The sequence below is a fragment of the Agaricus bisporus genome, assembly GCF_000300575.1.
Source record: "Agaricus bisporus var. bisporus H97 unplaced genomic scaffold AGABI2scaffold_1, whole genome shotgun sequence".
Classification (NCBI taxonomy): domain Eukaryota; kingdom Fungi; phylum Basidiomycota; class Agaricomycetes; order Agaricales; family Agaricaceae; genus Agaricus; species Agaricus bisporus.
In genome coordinates, this window is record NW_006267344.1 from 1,780,722 (window position 1) to 1,800,604 (window position 19,883).

Genomic DNA, 19,883 nt, shown 5'->3' on the forward strand with positions numbered 1-19,883 from the left:
CTGATGAAAAAATGTTCTGTGAAGTTTGTAAACGTCCACCATGTCCGCAGCACTCCTACAAGATCCAGAAGACATTGACTACTCTGATATCGAAAACAAGTAAACTCGAAGGCTACCTGTAGATCAACGTACTCACTGTCTGCTAGATACAAAATCCAATATGATGAAAGTTTCGATAACGTGCTCCTTGTAGATGGTGTACCCATCATCGGAAAGGACAAGCTCGAAAAATTGTTGGCAAAAATCTGCAAAGAGTTCTCGAGAAAGGGGGTTACTATCAAACCTGATGACATTCACGTCCCATGGGACGATTCGACTGGCAAAAGCAAAGGGTGTGTGTGCAACCCAAAAACTTTTTTCCCGGCTACATTTTCTCACCTACGGTTACGAAACAGTTTCATCTTTGTAGAGCTTCGCAGTGTTGACGAGGCTAATCTTGCTTTGGTGTCGCTCCACAACCATCCGTTTGATGCCAGACATATCTTCAAGCTTAATCGGTTTACCGATATAGAGAAATTTGCAGAACTTGATGAAGTATATGTAGAGCCAGAAGAGGAAGAGTTCGCTCCCAAGGTAAGTCTGTGTTTCCAGGGAAGCATTCTTTGGTGAAATTAATGACGATTATAGGAACATTTGAGGGCTTGGTTGGCAGATCCTCAAGGACGGGATCAATATGTCACATACCGTGGCGAAGAGGTTTTAATTCACTGGCATGGGAAGCCTTCACAGTATGAGATTGCATACAAACCAGTGCGTTCTTTTCCCCCCGTAATCCATGTTTAGCCTCTCAGTTCCGAATGGTAGGAATGGAAAGATTTTCTCTACGTTGCGTGGTCGCCATTAGGTACCTATGTCGCAACCTTACACCGGCAAGGCGTCCGACTATGGGGTGGTCCATCCTGGAAGCCACAACAAAGATTTGCTCATCCCTTTGTCAAGTTGATTGATTTCTCCCCATGCGAGAACTATATCGTCACATGGTCTAATGAGCCAATTGTTGTTCCTGAGGGTGCCGTACAAGGTCCTCAATATTTCTCACCAGACGACGAAGGAAACAATATAGCTGTCTGGGACATCAAATCTGGACATCTTCTTCGCACATTCTCCACATATCACGAAGGCGAAACCCCTGGACAGAAAAAGCAGATGCAATGGCCGATCTTGAAATGGAGTCCAGACGATAAATTCATCGCACGCTTGACCCCGAGTCAGATGATAAGCATTTACGAGCTTCCGGACATGGGCTTGCACGGGAAAAAGAGTTTGAAGATAGAAGGCGTCGTAGATTTCGAGTGGTGTCCTCTTGGGGAAAGAGATAAAGAGGTGACGGAGAGAGATGCAAAAGGAGGAATTAAAACGACGAAGAAAGCGCGGGAAAACATGCTTGTGTATTGGACCCCCGAAGTGGTGAACCAACCAGCGCGTGTTACTTTACTCAGCTTCCCCGGTCGTTCAATCTTGCGTCAAAAAAATCTTTTCAATGTCACTGAAGTAAGTTCACTGTTGGGAGATTTGATATCGTTGCTTACGCGCTACTTAGTGTAAGCTTTATTGGCAAAACCAAGGAGACTTCCTTTGCGTCAAGGTCGATCGACATACGAAAACCAAAAAATCTATTTTTTGCAACCTGGAGATCTTTCGAATGCGCGAAAAGGACTTCCCAGTTGAAGTCATTGAACTCAAAGGTATACATCCTATTTTGGTCTTGGTCATATTCTCACTCACAGCTAATTCCCAGACACTGTAACTGATTTCTCATGGGAACCAAAGGGAGATAGGTTTGCAATTGTTTCTAGTAGCGATCCCAACCTGGGGAATCCCGGTCCTGGCATCACTGTGAAGACCGACGTCGGTTTCTATCAACTCGATCACTCCAAAAATGATTTTAGGCTCTTGCGTGAGTTTATTCCCTTGTCCGTCATTCGCCAATTTAACGCGTGGCAGGTACACTTTCTTCTCGCACGAGTAATGCCATTCGGTGGTCTCCACGAGGGCGCCATGTGGTGCTAGCAACTGTCGGTTCCTCTACCAAATCGGAACTGGAATTTTGGGATCTTGACTTTAACTCTGACGATGCGAATCGAAAGGAAGGCCAAGCTTCTAAGGATGATTGGGGCAGTGGAATCCAGTTACTTGGGTCTGCCGACCACTATGGTGTCACAGACGTTGAATGGGATCCAAGTGGCCGATATCTCGCTACCAGCGCGAGCGCTTGGACTCACACGGTACCGGATTTCGCACCTTATACTTGACCACTTGACGACGTTGCCTTTCCTTTCCTTTTATAGCTAGAGAACGGTTATGCAGTCTGGGATTTCCGAGGACAAGAACTAACAAAGCAGATCCAAGATCGTTTCAAGCAATTTATTTGGCGGCCGAGGCCCCCTACTCTACTGACAAAGGAGCAACAAAGGACTATTAGAAGGAACCTGCGAGAGTATAGTCGCGTATTCGATGAGGAGGATGCGGCCGAGGAAAGCAATGTTAGCGCAGAGCTTGTTGCTTTGCGGAAACGTCTTGTGGACGAATGGAATGCTTGGCGTACATTGCGCAAACGGGAATTGGCTGATGAACGTGGGCACAAAACCGATAAGCACGAAGTGAGCGAGGCCAAGGAGGAGATTGAGGTGTGGGTAGACGAAGTCATTGAACAAATCGAGGAGGTATTAGAATAATGAATGTAGGGTCGGTTTCGATCGCATCCCCTGCTTGGATTCGAATTCACGCATTGATGAGAAAATAAGATTGGGGCACATGGCTGCCCGGAAAAGAGGAATGGTCCGGGAAGAAATAAGCTGTTTGTCTGAATGACCGATCGCCTATTTCGTGACAGAGGCCGGTAATCGTGGATACGCCTGAGGAATCTCTCACTCTTCCGTCGTGACGGCTTACACGTCGCGGAAAAATGGACACGCACGCTCGCGAAGGCGCTCATCCTGGGACAGGCCCGCTTCTCACGCCACGGTGTGAACTTGATGAAGGCGGGGTTGCGTCCCCGCGGGACCGAAGTTGCCGGCTACGGTAATCTGATAAGACAACCTCCGGCATCATTAAAGACCGTCTCTCCCTCCACTTTCCCCGTCGCACATGTCGACTCCCTCCCCCTCTCCTACTACTCTCTGGGCAACAGGTATTTCCTCTCCATCTCCCTCCTCTTCTTCCTCTCTCATCGCCGCAAAGCTTCCAAGGAATGGGTCATACAACCCAAACCCAAGCCCGGGCGCAAGCCTAAGAAAGACTTGTCGGCCGCCGTCAAGGACGAGGAAGAGGCATGTGTTGCCTACCTTCCCCTTTCCAGCGCATGCTAATCTATTGTCTAGAGTGACTCCAAGGGCCGTCGGGTCCAGAATAGGTGGGTTATCGCAATCAGATAGTCGAATGTCACCCATCTCATCAGTTTCGGCAGAGCTGCTCAGCGCGCTTTCCGCGAGCGCAAGCAATCTCAACTAGCCGAGCTACAATCACGTATACAACAATACGAACAAGGAGAGATCGAACGCAATGTCGCGCTTCAGAACATCGCAAAACGCTTGAAGGAAGAGAATGAAGCTCTGCGAAGGGAAAATTCTCTGCTCAAAGAGAGAATAACAAAGCAAGAGCAAGAGCAGCGGGCAGCCAACGAAAAGAAGCGTTGGAGAGACAATTCCCCCGGTAGTGTCCATTCACCTAAAGCTCCTGCACGCAAGAAACCGCGCTTCAGTCCCGAAACACACGACAAGCCTTTGTCAACTTATTTGCCTTCCCCCCCTTCGATGCTCGATTCCCCCAACTCTTCAAATTCATCGGACAGCGGATTTTCACCCATGTACGAAGTGCAATCTTCCGAAGCGACGCACCCTATCATCGCCAACATCGATCTAAACAATACAAATAGATCAATATCTCTCGAGTCCTTTGATTACTCTCCTTCTTTCAATTGTGGATTCTGTAGCGACGATACACCTTGTGTCTGCAGAGAGCTTGCTGCGCAACAGGTTTCTGAGCGCTCGAATCTCAGCAATTTCAAGTCGGAGGAATTTACGGGTGTTGTTCATCTAGAGCCGGCTCCACAACCCCAATCGAGCCGGTCTTCCATCCTAGATAATCTGCCCGCTTATCGGCCCCCTGTGCCCCTCCGCCGCCGTGAAACCCCTTGTACGGTTAACTCGATTTTTCCAGTTCAGGTCTTGCCAGAAACTCGACCCCCTACCATCTCTTCTCAGCCAACATGTTCGGGAGACCCATCGAACTGTCTCGCTTGCGCAGATGATGCCTTTGGTAAGGCCTTCTGTTCTGCAATTAAAGAGACGATTGCTGCTCGCCCTTCCTGTGTTGATTATCCCGGAGGTGTTCCATCATCTTCTCACAATCCTTGTAACAGCCGAGGCGGTTGTGAACATTGTATATCAGATCCGACGGCGAACCTCAATGGCTATGATTCTTCAGAATCAATTCCTACGAACGCGGCGTGGCAGCAAATCAAGGCTCACCCCAACGTCTCATTTGCCGACCTCTCTTTACTTGCTAATGTGGTGGCCAGCCGCTCGAGATGTACTGGTCCCCGGATCCCACTTTCTCCAAGTCCAGAATCAAAGTTTACTCCTCCGACACCACCCCTTGCCCCGCCCGCCGACAATGAGACTATTGTACTCACAGACCCTCATGCGCAATATAAAGAGAAAGAGAAAGCTCAGCGTGAGGGGGCCTCACCTCCACCTCGGGACGTTTTAGCTCGCTGTGGGAGAATCCGCGAAGTTTCAACGTCTGCGGTGCACGACGCCCTACGACTACTTGATGTCAAGTTCCCATAGCTGGCATCAGAACGATTTGTAAATTGCATAACTAGTATTTTGTATATGATCAATCCTCAATGTAGTATATATTACACCATTACATTATAACGACTGACGTTCCCCAAATACGATTATTCCTTATACTCTGCGATTCTCATAATGTGATTGTTTGACGAGCCGTCTGACCTTGGAAGTGTTCGAAATGAGTTCTTCTGGCAATCTCGAGGAACGTTTGTATGCAACAATCACAGCCGTCAACTGCTGCTGGAGTTGAGCCCGTTTTTTCCGACTTATTTTCGGCTTTGCCGTAGGACGCGAGGTATCAAGCAGGCAAAACGTTTTGAGCAGCTCGAGTAGAGGGGTTACGGTGTGATTGCGAGGAACTTGAGCTATATAAGGCCAAAGCGTGACGAGTATCTTCTTCGCAGTTTGGAGCCGCTGAGCTAGGATGAAGGCGTTACAAATGGCATAAATGGCACGGACGTCAGGATGCAGTCCACTCGAAAGCATAGCCTCGAAAAGTTCCCCCGCTGCCTTTGGCTGATTTTGATACCCATAGCCGTGAATAAGTATGGTGTACATGACAAGATTAGGCTTAATGTTGTACTCCTTGGCTGACCGCATGATCTTCAGAGCCATGTCTGTTTCGCCCCGGAGTGTGAAGCCTTCCATTAGAGCAGAAATATGGTAGATAGAAGGCGTGATCCCTCGGGAAAGCATGTCAGTATAAGTGTCAACAGCCTCCTCTGCGTCACGTTTGATAGTTGCGTCATATCGTATTCGCAAGGCGAACATTGCAGCGTCACTTCGAACTCCTCGGGACTCTAGGGAGGTAATGAGAGAACCTGCCAAGCTAGGGCGAACTAGGAACCGTTCCAGCGGCACTCCAGCGAGTGGGCCGTCGGAAGGCTGGTAGATATCCTCATGAACTTGCGCACGTGTCATTTTGGAATCTTTTGGCTTTGAGGAGTAATACAGCCGCCGCCGCTTTTCGCTGCGAAGGATACGGCTGATGAGAGGATGGAGATGACGAAGTGAAATGCGGAAGATAGGGAATAGTTGGTGAAGTACACGCAATACAGCAGCAGGAGTGGCGCGTTCAAAGCGGGTTAAATAGTCAATCAAAATCTTCACAGAGAGCGAATCAGGTTTGATGTCAACTCGTCGCATTTGTTGAACAACTATGCGAGCAGCATCCAGACCATGACCATTTATCATCCCGCGTAAAAAAGCATTGAAAACATCGATATGAGGGGGAATCTGGAATGTTGAAAATGGCCATTTCCAATCGGACTGGACATCGCTACATGGATCTAGTCGATCGAAGAGGCCGTCTAAATCGTTGTTCGACAAAACTTTGGACATCAGATAGATTGCGATGCTTGGTTTCCCAAGGGAGAATTGGAGGTCTATATACGCGGCCAAAATGGTGGGTGAAACTTCGATGCCTTGCTTTGCTATGAGTGAGAAAATTTGTTCCGCACCCGCGAAGTCAGAACGCGTCATGCAGTAACGTATGGCTATAAGGAACGTCCGGGCATTGGGGAGGAGGCGAATACGCGACCTCGCAGCAGACGAGGTAGAATTTGGATCTTCAAAACCATCCAGAAGATTGAGGATACCCTGAACAGGGCCAATAATCTCGGGATCGAAAAAGGAAAATAATTGGTGAAGACCTGCTTGATCGTTGAACCGAAGATGCGATTCCAAGAGTTGATTGACTACAAACACTCTTTCAGAAGGAGGCAATGTGTCCAATATTGAGATCGCCAGGTCCTTGACCTGACGGTCAAGTCCTAGGTACTGGTAATTTGTAGCGATGGCAGCATGTGTTGTTGAATTTATAGGGAAGCCGGCCGCTTCCATAGAAGATAGACATTGGCGAGAGGCTGCAAGGTTGCGATTGCGAAGGTGCGCTACCAAGATGATGTGCCACGCCCGTCTGGATGGCTTGAGATGTGCATCCTCGTAATCTTGAATGACGGTCGCGAAAGCAGTGTAATTTTCTAACTCGAGAAGAGCGTGTAAGCGCCAATCGAGCAGACGACATGTGGGAGAATCGAGATTTTCCACTGCGAGGCGGAAAACTTCTAAGACTAATCGGTGACGCCCGTGGTAGGATAACGTCCAACATACACCCTCGTAGGTTGAGGCGTTCAGATGGCAGCCATATTTGATTGCCAAGCTCAACAAGCGAATGCAAGCGGCAGGATGGTCGGAAGCAGCAAGTTCTTTCGCAACGCGACGAATATAGTAATGTCTTCCTAATATTTGATGAATGGTGGAAAAAGCGGTCGACCCCGAGCGAAGGCATTGGAGAGCTGAATTTGTCGTCTGACCATGACGACCAATAAAATCTATGAAAATCCTCGTCAAATCCTCGGGAGAAGCATCGAGTGTCACGTAAGGGCTCGACGGAACGATGGCTTCGCCTTTGGCGTCCTTTTCTACGCGTCTCTCGTCTTCGAATGGCGATAGATTCTGGATGGCGCGGTACTGTGGAGTAATGACTGCAGCTGTGTTCCGTCGCCCTCGGGAAACCGCGATATTTCTGTCCAAATGTCTGCATGTCAAAACGGCAGCTGAATGTTCAAAGTAGTGCCTTGGTGCAGCCAGCACCCTCCTGAGCATGAACAGACAAACTTGTGTCCAGGTTGCAACGAATAATACTGTGATTTGCTGATTTAGTTATAAAACAGAAACGAGAAGGGCAAGCAGGACCTACAGATCCAACAGGTATTAAAATGCTATGAATATGGCATACGCCGTCTATGAGCTGGGAGCGGACCGGACGTGCTACCCTTTTTTCCGCGCCTTTTGATCCATAACCTCACGTGGTCTTGCCGGTGGTCGACCTCTCAAGTCATATATGTCCTCGCTACACAAGATGTGATAAACCCGGGACAATGTGCCCGCATAATCAAACGGAGAGGCATGGCTGCGACTGGATTCATAGCACAGACTCCGTGGGCCATCCAAAATCACTGGAAAAGAATTCCCGGAATAGATGCTTATGATAATTCCATTCAAACTTGCAGAGTCAACCCAACCCACCTTTCATTCCAAGTCGGTGAGAGTCAGACTCTCCTTTCTGGGGCAACCACAATCTAAAGCTTGAACAGCCGAGAGCATTCCAGTGGATTTCATCCATTCCAATCCTCCATTCTAGGTTCAATTTTTGGCAACCAATCCTTATTGGTATATCATTTCTGAGGAATGCATTGCATTGATGGATCAATAGAACTGCTGTTTATTGATTCGCGTACGCTTTTAGCATGTTTATCTGAGGGGACAACCTCGCTCACGTCTTCCTGGCGATGGGCAGATGAACATAAGCTGACGTCTTGAAAATTCCAACGGCCGGGTTTCAAGTTGTTCCATAATAATCCAGTCCTTTCTCAATTCCTGAATTTCTTGCTAAAGCAAAAACAAGGATTGACTTTTACGAAGTTATTTTCGCGATGACTTGCGCACTATGTCCAATACTGCCGTCGGTCTAGATGGCATTTCGGAGTCTTCGAGCGCCGTACCTCATTCCCACCACCGACTACCGAACAAATACGGGGCTGAATTTTCAAGTGGCCTATTTCCTGGGGGTCCCAATCTTGTATCCTATCAGTTGCTATTCTAAATCAGCGCGCCCAGAAATCAAGAATTGTCGAGACCAATGGCCTTTGAGGATTAAATTAAGTGTGGGTTTTACCCAGTGTCCTCATTCATTCTTTGTATTATCAAGATCTGATTTAAACAACAAAGAATATGGGCAGTAGAGTATGCACCACTCCTAGAATGTTTAGCCGGTCGTGGTTTCTGAATGTCTGAACGTCACAACAAAACCTCGGCATTTGCATCAGTGACAAGACGTCAGTCAGAAAATTGGCTTCTACATAGAAGTCAAATGTCATCGTGAATTCTTCTGATGACCGATGCTAATTTGTTGTACAGACGCGACAACGACCCTAATTTAAACTTGAAACTCATCAGAAACTTGTTTCAAGAAGCATTCCCCACCATCTACAATCTCGTTTTTTGCTCCGGGATCTGAATCGAGTCCGCAAATAGCCTTTCCATGCAACACGGACTTTCCAGTGCTCAGTTCTTACATGGCGATGATCTGAACTAACTGGCGATTTGATAGGGCAATGCTCGTTCTATTTCTGTAAGAATCTCATTCAAGGATACATCGAGCCTGCGGATGAGATGATTCATGTTAGCTCAGGAATAAAATTATTCCTAGAACTTGACGATCCCATTCGACAGCCTTTGCATGAGCGCAGTATTACTTTTGTATGGGTATCGCTGCGCCGCAATAACTCCGGTAAGGACTGCTGTAACATTGCAGCGGAATAAGCCATCACTTTCGGTACCTGCACTGGCCATATTTTCCCCTTTCACTTATTTCAATTCGCATCTTCTTATGTATATCACCAAAACTGAATGTTATGGCTGCCCATTATAACCGCAGAAAATTTTATCATATGCCTACTAGTATAGTACTAGTGATTTGGGTCTTCTCACAGTCCCAATTCAATATGCGAGCGATTAACGATACCAGAAGCACCTGCACGACCGTATTTGCGGCAAGGAGAAGAGAACAGCGCAGTGACAACGTTCTTTGCACCCCTACGATATGTAGAGGGACCCGAGATCACCAAAGCTAGGGAAAAACCCGAACTATCGGTGTCGGTCTACGAGATGACAATGTCGTCGTCGGTAACTCGAAGGGTGAACTGTTTGGCCGTAGAATTACCAGAAGCACGCGCAATTCCTGATAGGGTACTGATCGTCAAGGGCTTGGCAGTTGTATCGTTGCCCAATTCAGGAGAATTTTCGACACCTAAACAATACAAATTGATGCGACAGGTTACGGGTAGCTGGTGCTGTATGTGTTGCCCAGCGTCGGTGAGAGGTATAACAGCTGACTTTTCAAGTGGCTGACGCCTGTGTAACGTTGAACGGGAATTCAGATCCCAACTTGACAGCAGGACCAAAGGTCCATGAGACTGTGTGAAAGTCGAAATAGACGTGAATACATGGCTGAGAAGATTCGGGGATCGCGTGGGGGGCCGATTGGAGTCACCGGGACGTAGTTGCTCATGAACATATCGATCAGGCCAATAGAAGGCAGAAATTGAGTCGACGGCGAGAACACCCAGATCTTCTTCCGGAAGCTCGGTAGCAAGATACATCGGTAGGTGTTGAATTGTGGCGGCAAGCTGATGTGAACTTGAAGGCTGGAAGACATGCAAAAGGCCGAGAGCTTTGGTCACGATAGCGTCATTATCAGGATGGTCTGGAGGTAGAAGACATCTGAGGCGCGAGCGCAAAAGCTGAGCGAATCTCAAAGCATTGAATTTGTGATCGGTATCGAGAAGGATGGCAACTTTTCCCCAGCCACCGAGCTTGGATTGAGAGTGGAGGGAGGGAAGGACGCAATTGATGAGCATGCAGTAGAGGAGATGAGACTTCCCAGAGGCTGCTGGGCCTTGTACTTCGATCAGATCACCACGTTTGCAGGAATTGTGATCCAACAGGATGTCTAATGCAGGGACACGGGTGGGCCCTAGGGTGCATGCTAGGAATATAAATTATCGTGCGGGAAAGGCTGGGTAGAGCTGGGCTCACAATCACGTAGAAGAGAGGTCGAAAGCTAAGCCGAGAGTCAGCAAGGACGGTGGGACGGACGGGGACATACCTGGGAGAGGGATTGTGCTGGGATGTCGGAAAAGAGGGGCATGTTATGACAACAGCATGATGGTCATGATGGAAAGCATGAATGCATGGCAACCGCTTTCAACTCCTTCACTTCCAGCCACCTCCGCCTCCAGCATGGCCACCGTTTCTCCAAAACCTCCTCCTTCAAAACGCCGGCCCACTTCTCCGCCGCACACGCCCTCCATTACCAGAGGCGCAACAGCGCGTTCAGCCGTCTCTCCTCGCGTCTCAGCCGGAGTACGGCGGACACCGTCCAAAGTAGCCCATCACCCAGCACAAGCCCACGAAGATACTCGTGAGGCCCTGGCTGCTTCTTTGAAGGAAGAAATTGATCAGAAGGAACAGGTAATTATCATTCTTTGTTTCCTCCATTTATAACCCATCTCTCCACTCCCAGCTCCTCCTCCAATTACAAGACAAGGACCAGACTATTCGCTCCTTGACAGGCGAGGCCGAAGGCTTGACTTCTTCTCTGCACACAACCGAAGCGCGGTTGAACGAGTTATATAACGAGCAAGCCCGCTCAGAGACCGAGTTAGCACAGCGTATTGAAGTCGCAGAAAAACTTCGGACACAGGTCCGTGAGCTAGAAAGAGAGAAGCGAGACCTTCAAAGGCGTTATAATGAACAGGTGTGCATCTCAAAGGCTCTGCTCCGCCTCCCCCTATCTCATGTTGCTATCAGACTGCTACTTTTGAGGCTGAACGCCAGGCTTTCTATGACAACGAACAACATCTCAAATCTAAAATCCAGTCCGTGTCTGAGGCTCTCAAACGTTCTGAAGAGGCTGCTAGAGATATTCCTGAGCCAGCTTTCGAAACATTTGAGGAACAGGAAATCCAATCCAATCCTATACCTAAACCTCCTGTGGCAAAACAGGATGTCAACGACTCAGAGAGTGAGCCTGCCGAGATGACGGCGTTGAAGCTCGAGCTTTCGACACTATCAACTTCCCATTCTTCACTTCAGAGCACCCTCCTACTCCTCCAATCCCAACTTCTGGACCTCAAGAGAGTCAATCACGAACTTCAAGAAGATAACGAGAGTTACATGATTTTACTACGCGAAAAGACACTCAGTGGTCAATTTGATCCTATGCGCCAGGTTGGAGCAGGCAATTCGTCCAGCGATGACGACGACGACGGCGACGGTAGTGATGTCGAACAACCCATGGATATGATAAGCCTACGCAGTGCCGGTCGAAGTAATCTTGACCCCGTGGATGAAGAAGTTGAAGGAGCAGAGGCTCATACAGAAGGAGAAGTCAGTCTAGAAGACGACTCAGAGGAACCTCAATTCTCGCGGCAGTCGAGTCGACAAGGGCGTAAACGTACGGGTTCGACGCATGAACCACGGGGAGAATCACTTGCAGATCTCCCTATAACCGGTCCAGGGCTTGATCTCGCCGCCGAGCTCGGGCGAGCGGAGAATAAAGATGTACTCGATGGCACAACCAACATCGTCGAAAACAATGACCATGGCAAATCGAAACGAAACAAAAAGGGCTCGGATGGTCGCAAGGTTTCGATTTCCACTGACGGCGTCCACCATGATTCGGGCGTTTCAGCCGAGATGGAGACTATGCGCACAGAAATTAAATCACTCAAAGATGCCAACAAGGCGCTCTCGCTTTATGCTTCCAAGATTATAGACCGAATTATTGCACAAGAGGGTTTCGAACACGTGTTGGCCGCAGACTATGACAAGGAATCGCAGATCCCGCCGTCCAAACCATCAGCTAAAGATTCTCCCGTTCCCCCTCACCAACAGCGTCCTCTTCTCGGCAAATCAGCATCAGTATCCTCCGCTCCTGCGACAGATTTACCGCAGGCCTCCTCAAATCCCTCTCCCTCACCCCGACTGAATGTCCCAACAACCAGGGCAAATCGCCGGTCCCTTTCTTTTGATTGGAAGAGCTTTTCAATATTCAATAACAGCACCGAGAGAAAACCTGATTCCAATCTTCGACCTTTGACCCTGAAGCCAGGAACAAGTACTCTTTCAGGTGCCCGTAAACTTGACACGGAGGAAGATGATGATGACCGTAGAGAAAGGGAACGACTTAATGCCACCATGCAACTTATGGGAATTCAGCCTGCACCTCAATCACCTATTCCAGCGTCCGTAGTTCCTGCCACACCTATTGAACGAACGCAATCGGAGACTCCCACTACTATTAATCGGCGGTTCTCATTCTTCGGTTTTGGGGCTAAGAACACGGATACTAATTCAGATGGTGCCTCTGTGCACTCTACACCTGCGGTATTCCAAAATCAGAACGGCCAAGGAGACCCCGTCAATATGGGAGTGAACGGTTCCGTGGGCTTAACCGAGGAGGCATTAGAACGTGCGGAAGCTGGAAATTCGTTGGCAGCCCTTGATGCTCGTGAGCGCAGCTTGAGTGTGGAATTAGCTAAGGGTGGAAGTAGCGGTTTCACTGAAATTGCGCCACGGCCAAGCCGGAGAAGAAGGAGAAGTGTTGGGGGTAGTGGGAGTACCGTGTGGAGTGCCGGAATGAGTGCTGGGGATGAATAAGCTCAACTAACTGGTAGAAATACCATTGAAAGCGGTAAAAATCGCTACGAAGACTCAAAGTACAGATTTATATGGTTTTAATGGATGGATTAATCACGAAGGCAAGGCTTGGTTATGTGTATACCTCGTATCTGTACTATTGCTTGTAATATCGTATGTACTCCCACTTTTGGTGAATACATCTTAGACTACGAACGCCGGTTAATTCGGTGTTCGGTGCTTTATCAGTGTGTTTTGGGCATGTGTGCGGATGGTTTGGAACGGGTTGTTTGCAAATTCCGGATTAGATCGTATAAGTGGTTGTCGAAATCGTTCGAGTTGTCTATGAAGGATGTATTCAGATGATGAGGAGTCAAGCTAAGAGAGAGGTACATACAATGCACGCTGCCGCTGATTCTTCGATAGCGGTGCAGCTTTCCCCTCGCCAATTTTTGCACCTCGATTTTGAGGCTTGGATTTGACCTCCGGTTTCTGGTCTGCATCCATGAGATTAGGATCCTTTCCGTGCGTTTTTACGGGTTCGTCCGAGGCATTATCTTCAGCGGCAGCTATAGTGGATAAGATGGTCTGCATTTCATTCAAGTCTCCAACCAATTGTTCTTTGGCCTTGCGTTTCTGTCGTCTTTCATGGGATTTAGAATATGGCAGTCGAGATGCGCCAAGCTCTGAGTAAGTTAGGCCATGAGGATGTAGATATCCAGATGTTAGCACTGACTTTGAAGAAATGCTTCTCGTTTTTGGGTTTGTTTCTCTTTCTTCGTTAGAACCTCCTGCGGAGCAGCTCGTGCATCGAGAGAAGCGAGGATATCGTCAGCCTATGGCACAACAACTGGGCTGTGAGCTTCATAATAGATGCGAGATAAATTATACATACATACAGGAACATCGGCTGCAGAACCAATTTCTACATGCTCAACAGCGTTGTCTTGAACAGCAAATGTTCTTTTGTGAATTTTTGCCGAAGATTCGTGTACAACTGTTCTTGAACGGCGTTCTTTTGGCTAATGGGTCGGAACTTAGATAAGCCTGGTGGTTCATAACGGCAAAGGAGAAAGTTTACCATGACGAGCAAAGATAAGGAGAATGAATTCACAATTAGTTCACATCAGGTGCATCCCAATTCAATTTCCAAAACTGATACTGACACTCTTCTAGGTATTAGAATACAACTACTGCGAACAGGTATAATGCATGCAAAAAGTCAAATAGTGGAGATATAAAGTCACAACTCCTTCGAGCCATCCAACCCAATCGCAATGAAGCTCATTAAGACTAAGATTGCTCCTACTATCACCTGCCCTCGGAAAGATGCGTTAATAATAAAGTCACCTACTACCGCAACAGGGATTGTAAGACTTATACCAATAGTTACAACGAGTGGTGTAGTTTTGAGCATTGCGATAACATATAAATAGTCGCTCAGTAGGAAAATTATTGTCTATAGTGGTCAGTTAGTTCTTCGAATTAGCCACCTCGGACGGAAGTTGGACCTACAATAGCAAGAAGGGCGTACCACTGCGCGGACATAGTGGGCAGCTCAAACCTCTCTATGTGAAACCAATGCAATAACACCCCAAGTGGCCAGCATGTTAACAAATTGAACAGCCCAACAAAACCAAGGAGCAGTTGCGTATCAATGCGCGACTCGTCTCCAATCTTCACCTTGAGGAAAACTACGTAAACGGCATAGAAGAATGCTGAGATGAGCGCGAGGAGATCTCCGAACAGGGGAAGAGAACTGTCTGTGGAACGTAGGGTGGAGTCTAAGCTTGAGCTTTGGCCAGTTGCAGTTGAAGCTTGCGAGTCAGAGAGTGAAACGAGGACAACGCCGAGAAAACTGAAAATCTTGAGATTAACAAATGGTGTTCCGTACATTCATACCTGATGAATACGGCGAGTAGTTTGAGGTGGGTAAATCTCTCTACTCCAAAAAGTTGCCCAATACCGAGAGTAAAAAAACCTGGTGGCTTTACCGATTAAGATGACAGGAATGACTTGGTCGATATCACTCACCACTTGTACTAGAAACTATGGTAGAGCTCGCAATGGTGGTATAACTTATCGCCGCGTTTACAGCCCAATTCGCAATAAACCATAGCCAACAGAAGACAAATGCCACATTGGCTGTCTGTCTTACTGTCAATGGCTCAGTATCTGACCGACCTGTGTCAATGGGTCTGTCTTCGTCCGTCTCGTCTAGAATTTCCGAAACTGACAGCCGTTGATACCCTGTTGACGGTCTCGCATTGTGACCTTTTCCGAGATCAAGTCAGTTGGATTGGGAAAGTAAATCCCATTTGACTCGCCTAACATGCCGTGCCTTGCCTCTCTGACCCAACGTATGCCTCGAGGCACCAAGTATAAAGCGAATGGACAAGTGGACATATATGTTACCCTGAACCAGCGAATGAATTTTTGCTGGTGCCTCGAAAGAATGTAGGTGACCTTACATAAATGGTTTATCGTAACCATTCTTATACAGTGCCTATAATTATAATGAAGACCTCAAGTTTGTTCGATACTGGTTGATCTCACCTGTGTTACAAAACCACCCGCCGTCCAGAGAAGGACAACCACTATAAAGAGAGCTAGCCCAACCCAATAATCATTGGCCTTGTGTTGCCTTTGTAGAAGTTCTGGAGTCTGAGGTCTTGGACGATCACTGGTAATAGGGCTACGTGCTTCTAGGACGTCCAATTCGTGTACAGTCGAGGACATTCGAAGTCCACCTCAGAAACAACCAGCCAAGCAATTCTGTACTCCGTGGCAATTCCCAAATGGGTGTATTCCCGTCAAAGTATATATAACGTCACTCTAAGATCACCACTCTGGATTATCTTCAGTCTATCAGCGAATATCATTGTCAACGATGAAGCCAGACATTGTGATTTACGATGGCACATTCATGGTATCTACCTCAACAATGTGTTGAACTTGCTATGGGATTTATATGGCCTCGATGATCCCAATCATCTTCCAGTAGCCTACCAAGCACTTGAGCCTGTTTCTAGCTATCCCTCTTCGGATATTTTTCCATATCGCAGCTTTGAAGGTGCATGCATTGACTCCAACCCTCCCGCTGTCAACTCGTATGGGTTCATATAGGTTTTCTGAGTTTCACCGTCAGCCACATAGGCTGGTCTCGTCATGTTAAGAGACTCAGATACAATGGATAGCTCAAAGGAATTGAGGGTTGATTCGGCGGTATATTCGGACTAATTTCAAAGGCCACAGTAATCGGGTTGTATTTCTTCTTTGTCATGTTAATCAGAGGTAAGAAACAAAGGTCAACTTTTTCGGGACCAAGTACCTCCCCCCCAAATTTAGGACTATGAATCAGCTCCTCAAAAGGAGTCGATTGCACTATTCTTCAAGATTTTTACTAATTCGTTTCACCTCTGCCCATGATTTTTGGCATACTTCCTTAAATAACATATTCTGGCAGAAGGACTCGTGCAATCTTTTTGACTCTAGGTTCGTTCAAAGCCTACATACATACAGGAATATCGGCAGAACTGATTGCTACACGCTCAACGGCCTTGTCTTCAACGGCAAATGTTCTTTTATGAATTTTTGCTGAAGATTTCGTGCACAGCCGTTTTTCAACGGCGTTCCTTTGGCTAACAGTTCGGAATCTAGATTAGTCTGGTGGTTCATAATGGCGAAGGAGAAAATTTACCATGAAGAGTAAAGATAAGGAAAAAGAATTAGTTCACATTAGGTATAACTCCAACTCAATATACAAAACTGATAATTACACTCTTCTAGCATTTAGAATACAACTATTTTGAACGAGGATAATAGATATATGGCGTCACAACTCCTTCTTCCTCGATCCATCTAACCCAATCGCGATAAAGCTCATTAAGACTAAGATAGCTCCTACTATCACCTGCCCTCGGAAAGATGCATTAACAAGAAAGTCACCTACTACCGCAACAGGAATCGTAAGACTTATACCAATAGTTACAACGAGTGGTGTAGTTTTGAGCATTGCGAGAACATATAGATAGTCGCTCAGTAGGAAAATTATCGTCTATAGTGATTATTTAGTGCTTAGGATTCGCCATCGACGGGAATTGGACCTACGTTGGCAAGAAGAGCGTACCACTGCACAGACATGGTGGGCAGCTCGAATTTCTCCACGTGAAGCCAGTGTAATAACACTCCAATTGGCCAGCATGTTAATAAATTGAAGAGTCCAACAAAACCAAGGAACAATCGCATATCAATGCGCGACTCGTCTCCAACTTTCACTTTGAGGAAAACAACGTAAACGGCATAGAAAAACGCTGAAATGAACGCGAGGATATCTCCAAACAGGGGTAGAGAACTCTCTGTAGAACGTAGGTTCTGGCCAGTGGCAGTTGAAGCTTGCGAATCAGAAAGTGAAACGAGGACAACACCGAGAAAACTGAAAGTCCCAAGTTCAACAATTGGCATTCAATACATTCAAGTGAATCATACCAGATGAACACAGCAAGTAATTTGAGTTGTGTAAACCTCTCGACTCCAAAAATTTGCCCAATACCAAGAGTAAAAAAACCTGGTAGTTTGACCAATGAAGATGACAGTGAATGACTTGGTCGAAATATCACTCACCACTTGTACTAGTAACTATGGTAGAGCTCGCAACAGTGGTATAATTCAATGACGCGTTTACAGCCCAATTCGCAATAAACCATAGCCAACAGAAGACAAATGCCACATTGGCTGTCTGTGTTACTGTCAATGGCTCGGTATCTGGTCGACCTGTATTAATTAGCCTGTCTTCGTCCGTTTCGTCTGGGATTTCCGAAACTGGCAGCTGTTGATACCCTGTTGCTGGTCTCGCATTGTGACCTTTTTCAGAGATCAGGTCAGTTGAATTGGGTAGGTAGATCCTGACTCACCCAATATACCATGCCTTGCCTCTCCGACCCAACGTATGCCTCGAGGCACCAAGTATAAAGCGAATGGACCAGTGGTCATATATGTTACCCTGCACCAACGAATGAAATTTATGGGTGCCTCGAAAGAATATAGGTGACCTCACAGAAATGGCTTATCATAACCATTCTTATACAGTGCCTATAATCTTAATGAACACCTCAAATTTTTTCGATAAAAGTCGATCTCACCTGCGTTACAAAACCCGCCGCCGTCCAAAGAAAGACAACCACTATAAAGAGAGCTAGCCCAACCCAATAATCATTCGCTTTCTGTCGCCTTTGTAGTAGTTCCGAAGACTGAGGTCTCGTATGATCACCAGTTATAAGGCTACGTCCTTCTAGGACGTCCATTTCGTGTATGTAGACTGATAAGCAATGGAGATGGTAAGGGTCAAGGACAAAACCCTAATAAAGAATTTGAAAGACGTTAACGGACCTCCCTTGATGGACAATGACTTTCGCTATTTGGCTATTCTGATGCCGACGCACCCGATAAGCACTCGGGGTCTAATGACCGACCACCGCGGCGCGCCCGATAGCGCCGGTGGCAGACAAGTAGAATTTGCCAAATATAGGATTATTGGCTGCGGTGCCCCTTACTACTCTAACGCAGCATTAAGGTTTGGGTTTTCTACAAACGAAGAAGCTATGATATATATTTTTAAGGTGATACCGCACTGTCGACGCACTGTCAATGCACTGAGGAGTCCACTCGAACCTGCCTCGAAGCTTCACTTCCATTAGTCTTAGAATCAGCCCCAATGGCAATGAATCCGACTAGGACCAAAGCAGCCCCTATGAGAACCTGCACATGTACAGGCACACCCAATATAGAATCACCCAACACAGCAGCGGGTATGGTGAGACTGAGGCCGACAGTCACCACCAAGGGTGTAGTCTTGAGCATTGCAAAAACGTAGAGATAGTCGCTTGACCATGTGATCAACATCTAACGTTCACTAATTATCAGAGATCGTTCCATTAAAGAACGATGTAGACTCACTTCAATGAGAATGATGTACCATTCTGACTTGGTGGGCCATTCAAATAGCTCGACGCCAGTCCAATGCAAGACGAAGCCGATAGGCCAACACAACACTATATTGAACAACCCCACAAAACCAAAGAAAAGTTGCATGTTAATTCGCTCCTCGTTCTCGATGCGAACTTTCAGTAGGATAACATAAGATGCATAAAAGAGTGCTGAGACGAGTGCAAGGGTGTCTCCAATGAGGGGCTTTGCCATGAATTCCGAGGTGGCGCTGATTGCAGATGAGCTAATGAACCTAGCCCACTCGCTTGCATCCGGGGGGCCCGCTTCTAGTAGAGTTTCGTTTGCTGTGTTTCCAGGCTCTGCCGAGTCCGAAAGTGACACTAACACCACTCCTAGAAAGCTTGAATCTGGGGATGAGCAAAGATGTGGATAGGATATTCAAACCCGTACCAGGTAAATACCGCGCCAATCTTCATTGCTGTCAATTTCTCGACGCGAAATATCCTACCAATCGCAAGATTGAAAAAGCCTTGACAAGCTCGAGGTCAGTATTTCTACAGTCCAAGACGAGGTAAACACTTACCACTTGTACTGGAGACAATAGTGGCACTTGCTACGGTTGTGTAGGACAGGGACGCGTTCACAGACCAATTAGCGAAAAACCATAACAGACAGAATGCCAATGCTAGCTCTGCTGTCTCGCGTGCATCCAGGGGTGGAAGGACCTTCTCCGACACTTCATCGTCAACATTAATTGGTGTAATAGAGACCTGAGACGAGGAAGGCTCTGCATTATCGTGTGGTTCTGTTGTTTCAGAGCCCACGAGAGGTTGGTATCCCTCTCTGGAGCCGTACTGTCAATGGGAAGCAAACACCAACACTCAAAAGATGGCTTACCCGCTGGAGTCACTCTTGTATTTTGACCAAACATTACGA

The 19,883-nt window shown here is 47.1% G+C and overlaps 5 protein-coding genes across 5 annotated transcripts; 2 read left to right on the plus strand and 3 right to left on the minus strand.

The window, feature by feature from the left end:
* Positions 1 to 39: 39 nt before the first annotated feature.
* Positions 40 to 4,899, plus strand: AGABI2DRAFT_182409 (hypothetical protein; the record flags this gene model as incomplete). The annotated part of the gene is made up of 14 exons (XM_006454360.1): positions 40 to 99; positions 147 to 332; positions 396 to 573; positions 628 to 750; positions 805 to 1,491; positions 1,541 to 1,685; positions 1,739 to 1,897; positions 1,945 to 2,225; positions 2,289 to 2,663; positions 2,685 to 2,689; positions 3,057 to 3,130; positions 3,181 to 3,269; positions 3,321 to 3,352; positions 3,407 to 4,899. Coding segments are annotated over 14 exons (3,778 nt in total), but the record flags the coding sequence as incomplete, so codon positions are not given.
* Positions 4,900 to 4,910: 11 nt separating this feature from the next.
* AGABI2DRAFT_182410 (hypothetical protein) lies at positions 4,911 to 7,403 on the minus strand (the record flags this gene model as incomplete). Its single annotated transcript, XM_006454361.1, has 2 exons — positions 4,911 to 7,106; positions 7,176 to 7,403. 2 exons carry the CDS (start codon positions 7,401 to 7,403, stop codon positions 4,911 to 4,913), a joined length of 2,424 nt encoding a protein of 807 aa, XP_006454424.1.
* A 2,057-nt stretch (positions 7,404 to 9,460) lies between these two features.
* Positions 9,461 to 10,509, minus strand: AGABI2DRAFT_114184 (hypothetical protein; the record flags this gene model as incomplete). Its single annotated transcript, XM_006454362.1, has 3 exons — positions 9,461 to 10,335; positions 10,398 to 10,422; positions 10,468 to 10,509. 3 exons carry the CDS (start codon positions 10,507 to 10,509, stop codon positions 9,461 to 9,463), a joined length of 942 nt encoding a protein of 313 aa, XP_006454425.1.
* A 92-nt stretch (positions 10,510 to 10,601) lies between these two features.
* AGABI2DRAFT_62644 (hypothetical protein) lies at positions 10,602 to 13,022 on the plus strand (the record flags this gene model as incomplete). The annotated part of the gene is made up of 3 exons (XM_006454363.1): positions 10,602 to 10,832; positions 10,885 to 11,118; positions 11,172 to 13,022. 3 exons carry the CDS (start codon positions 10,602 to 10,604, stop codon positions 13,020 to 13,022), a joined length of 2,316 nt encoding a protein of 771 aa, XP_006454426.1.
* A 201-nt stretch (positions 13,023 to 13,223) lies between these two features.
* Positions 13,224 to 19,669, minus strand: AGABI2DRAFT_61007 (hypothetical protein; the record flags this gene model as incomplete). The annotated part of the gene is made up of 8 exons (XM_006454364.1): positions 13,224 to 13,344; positions 13,399 to 13,687; positions 13,738 to 13,837; positions 13,901 to 14,023; positions 18,738 to 18,902; positions 19,053 to 19,347; positions 19,398 to 19,476; positions 19,531 to 19,669. Coding segments are annotated over 8 exons (1,311 nt in total), but the record flags the coding sequence as incomplete, so codon positions are not given.
* Positions 19,670 to 19,883: the final 214 nt, after the last annotated feature.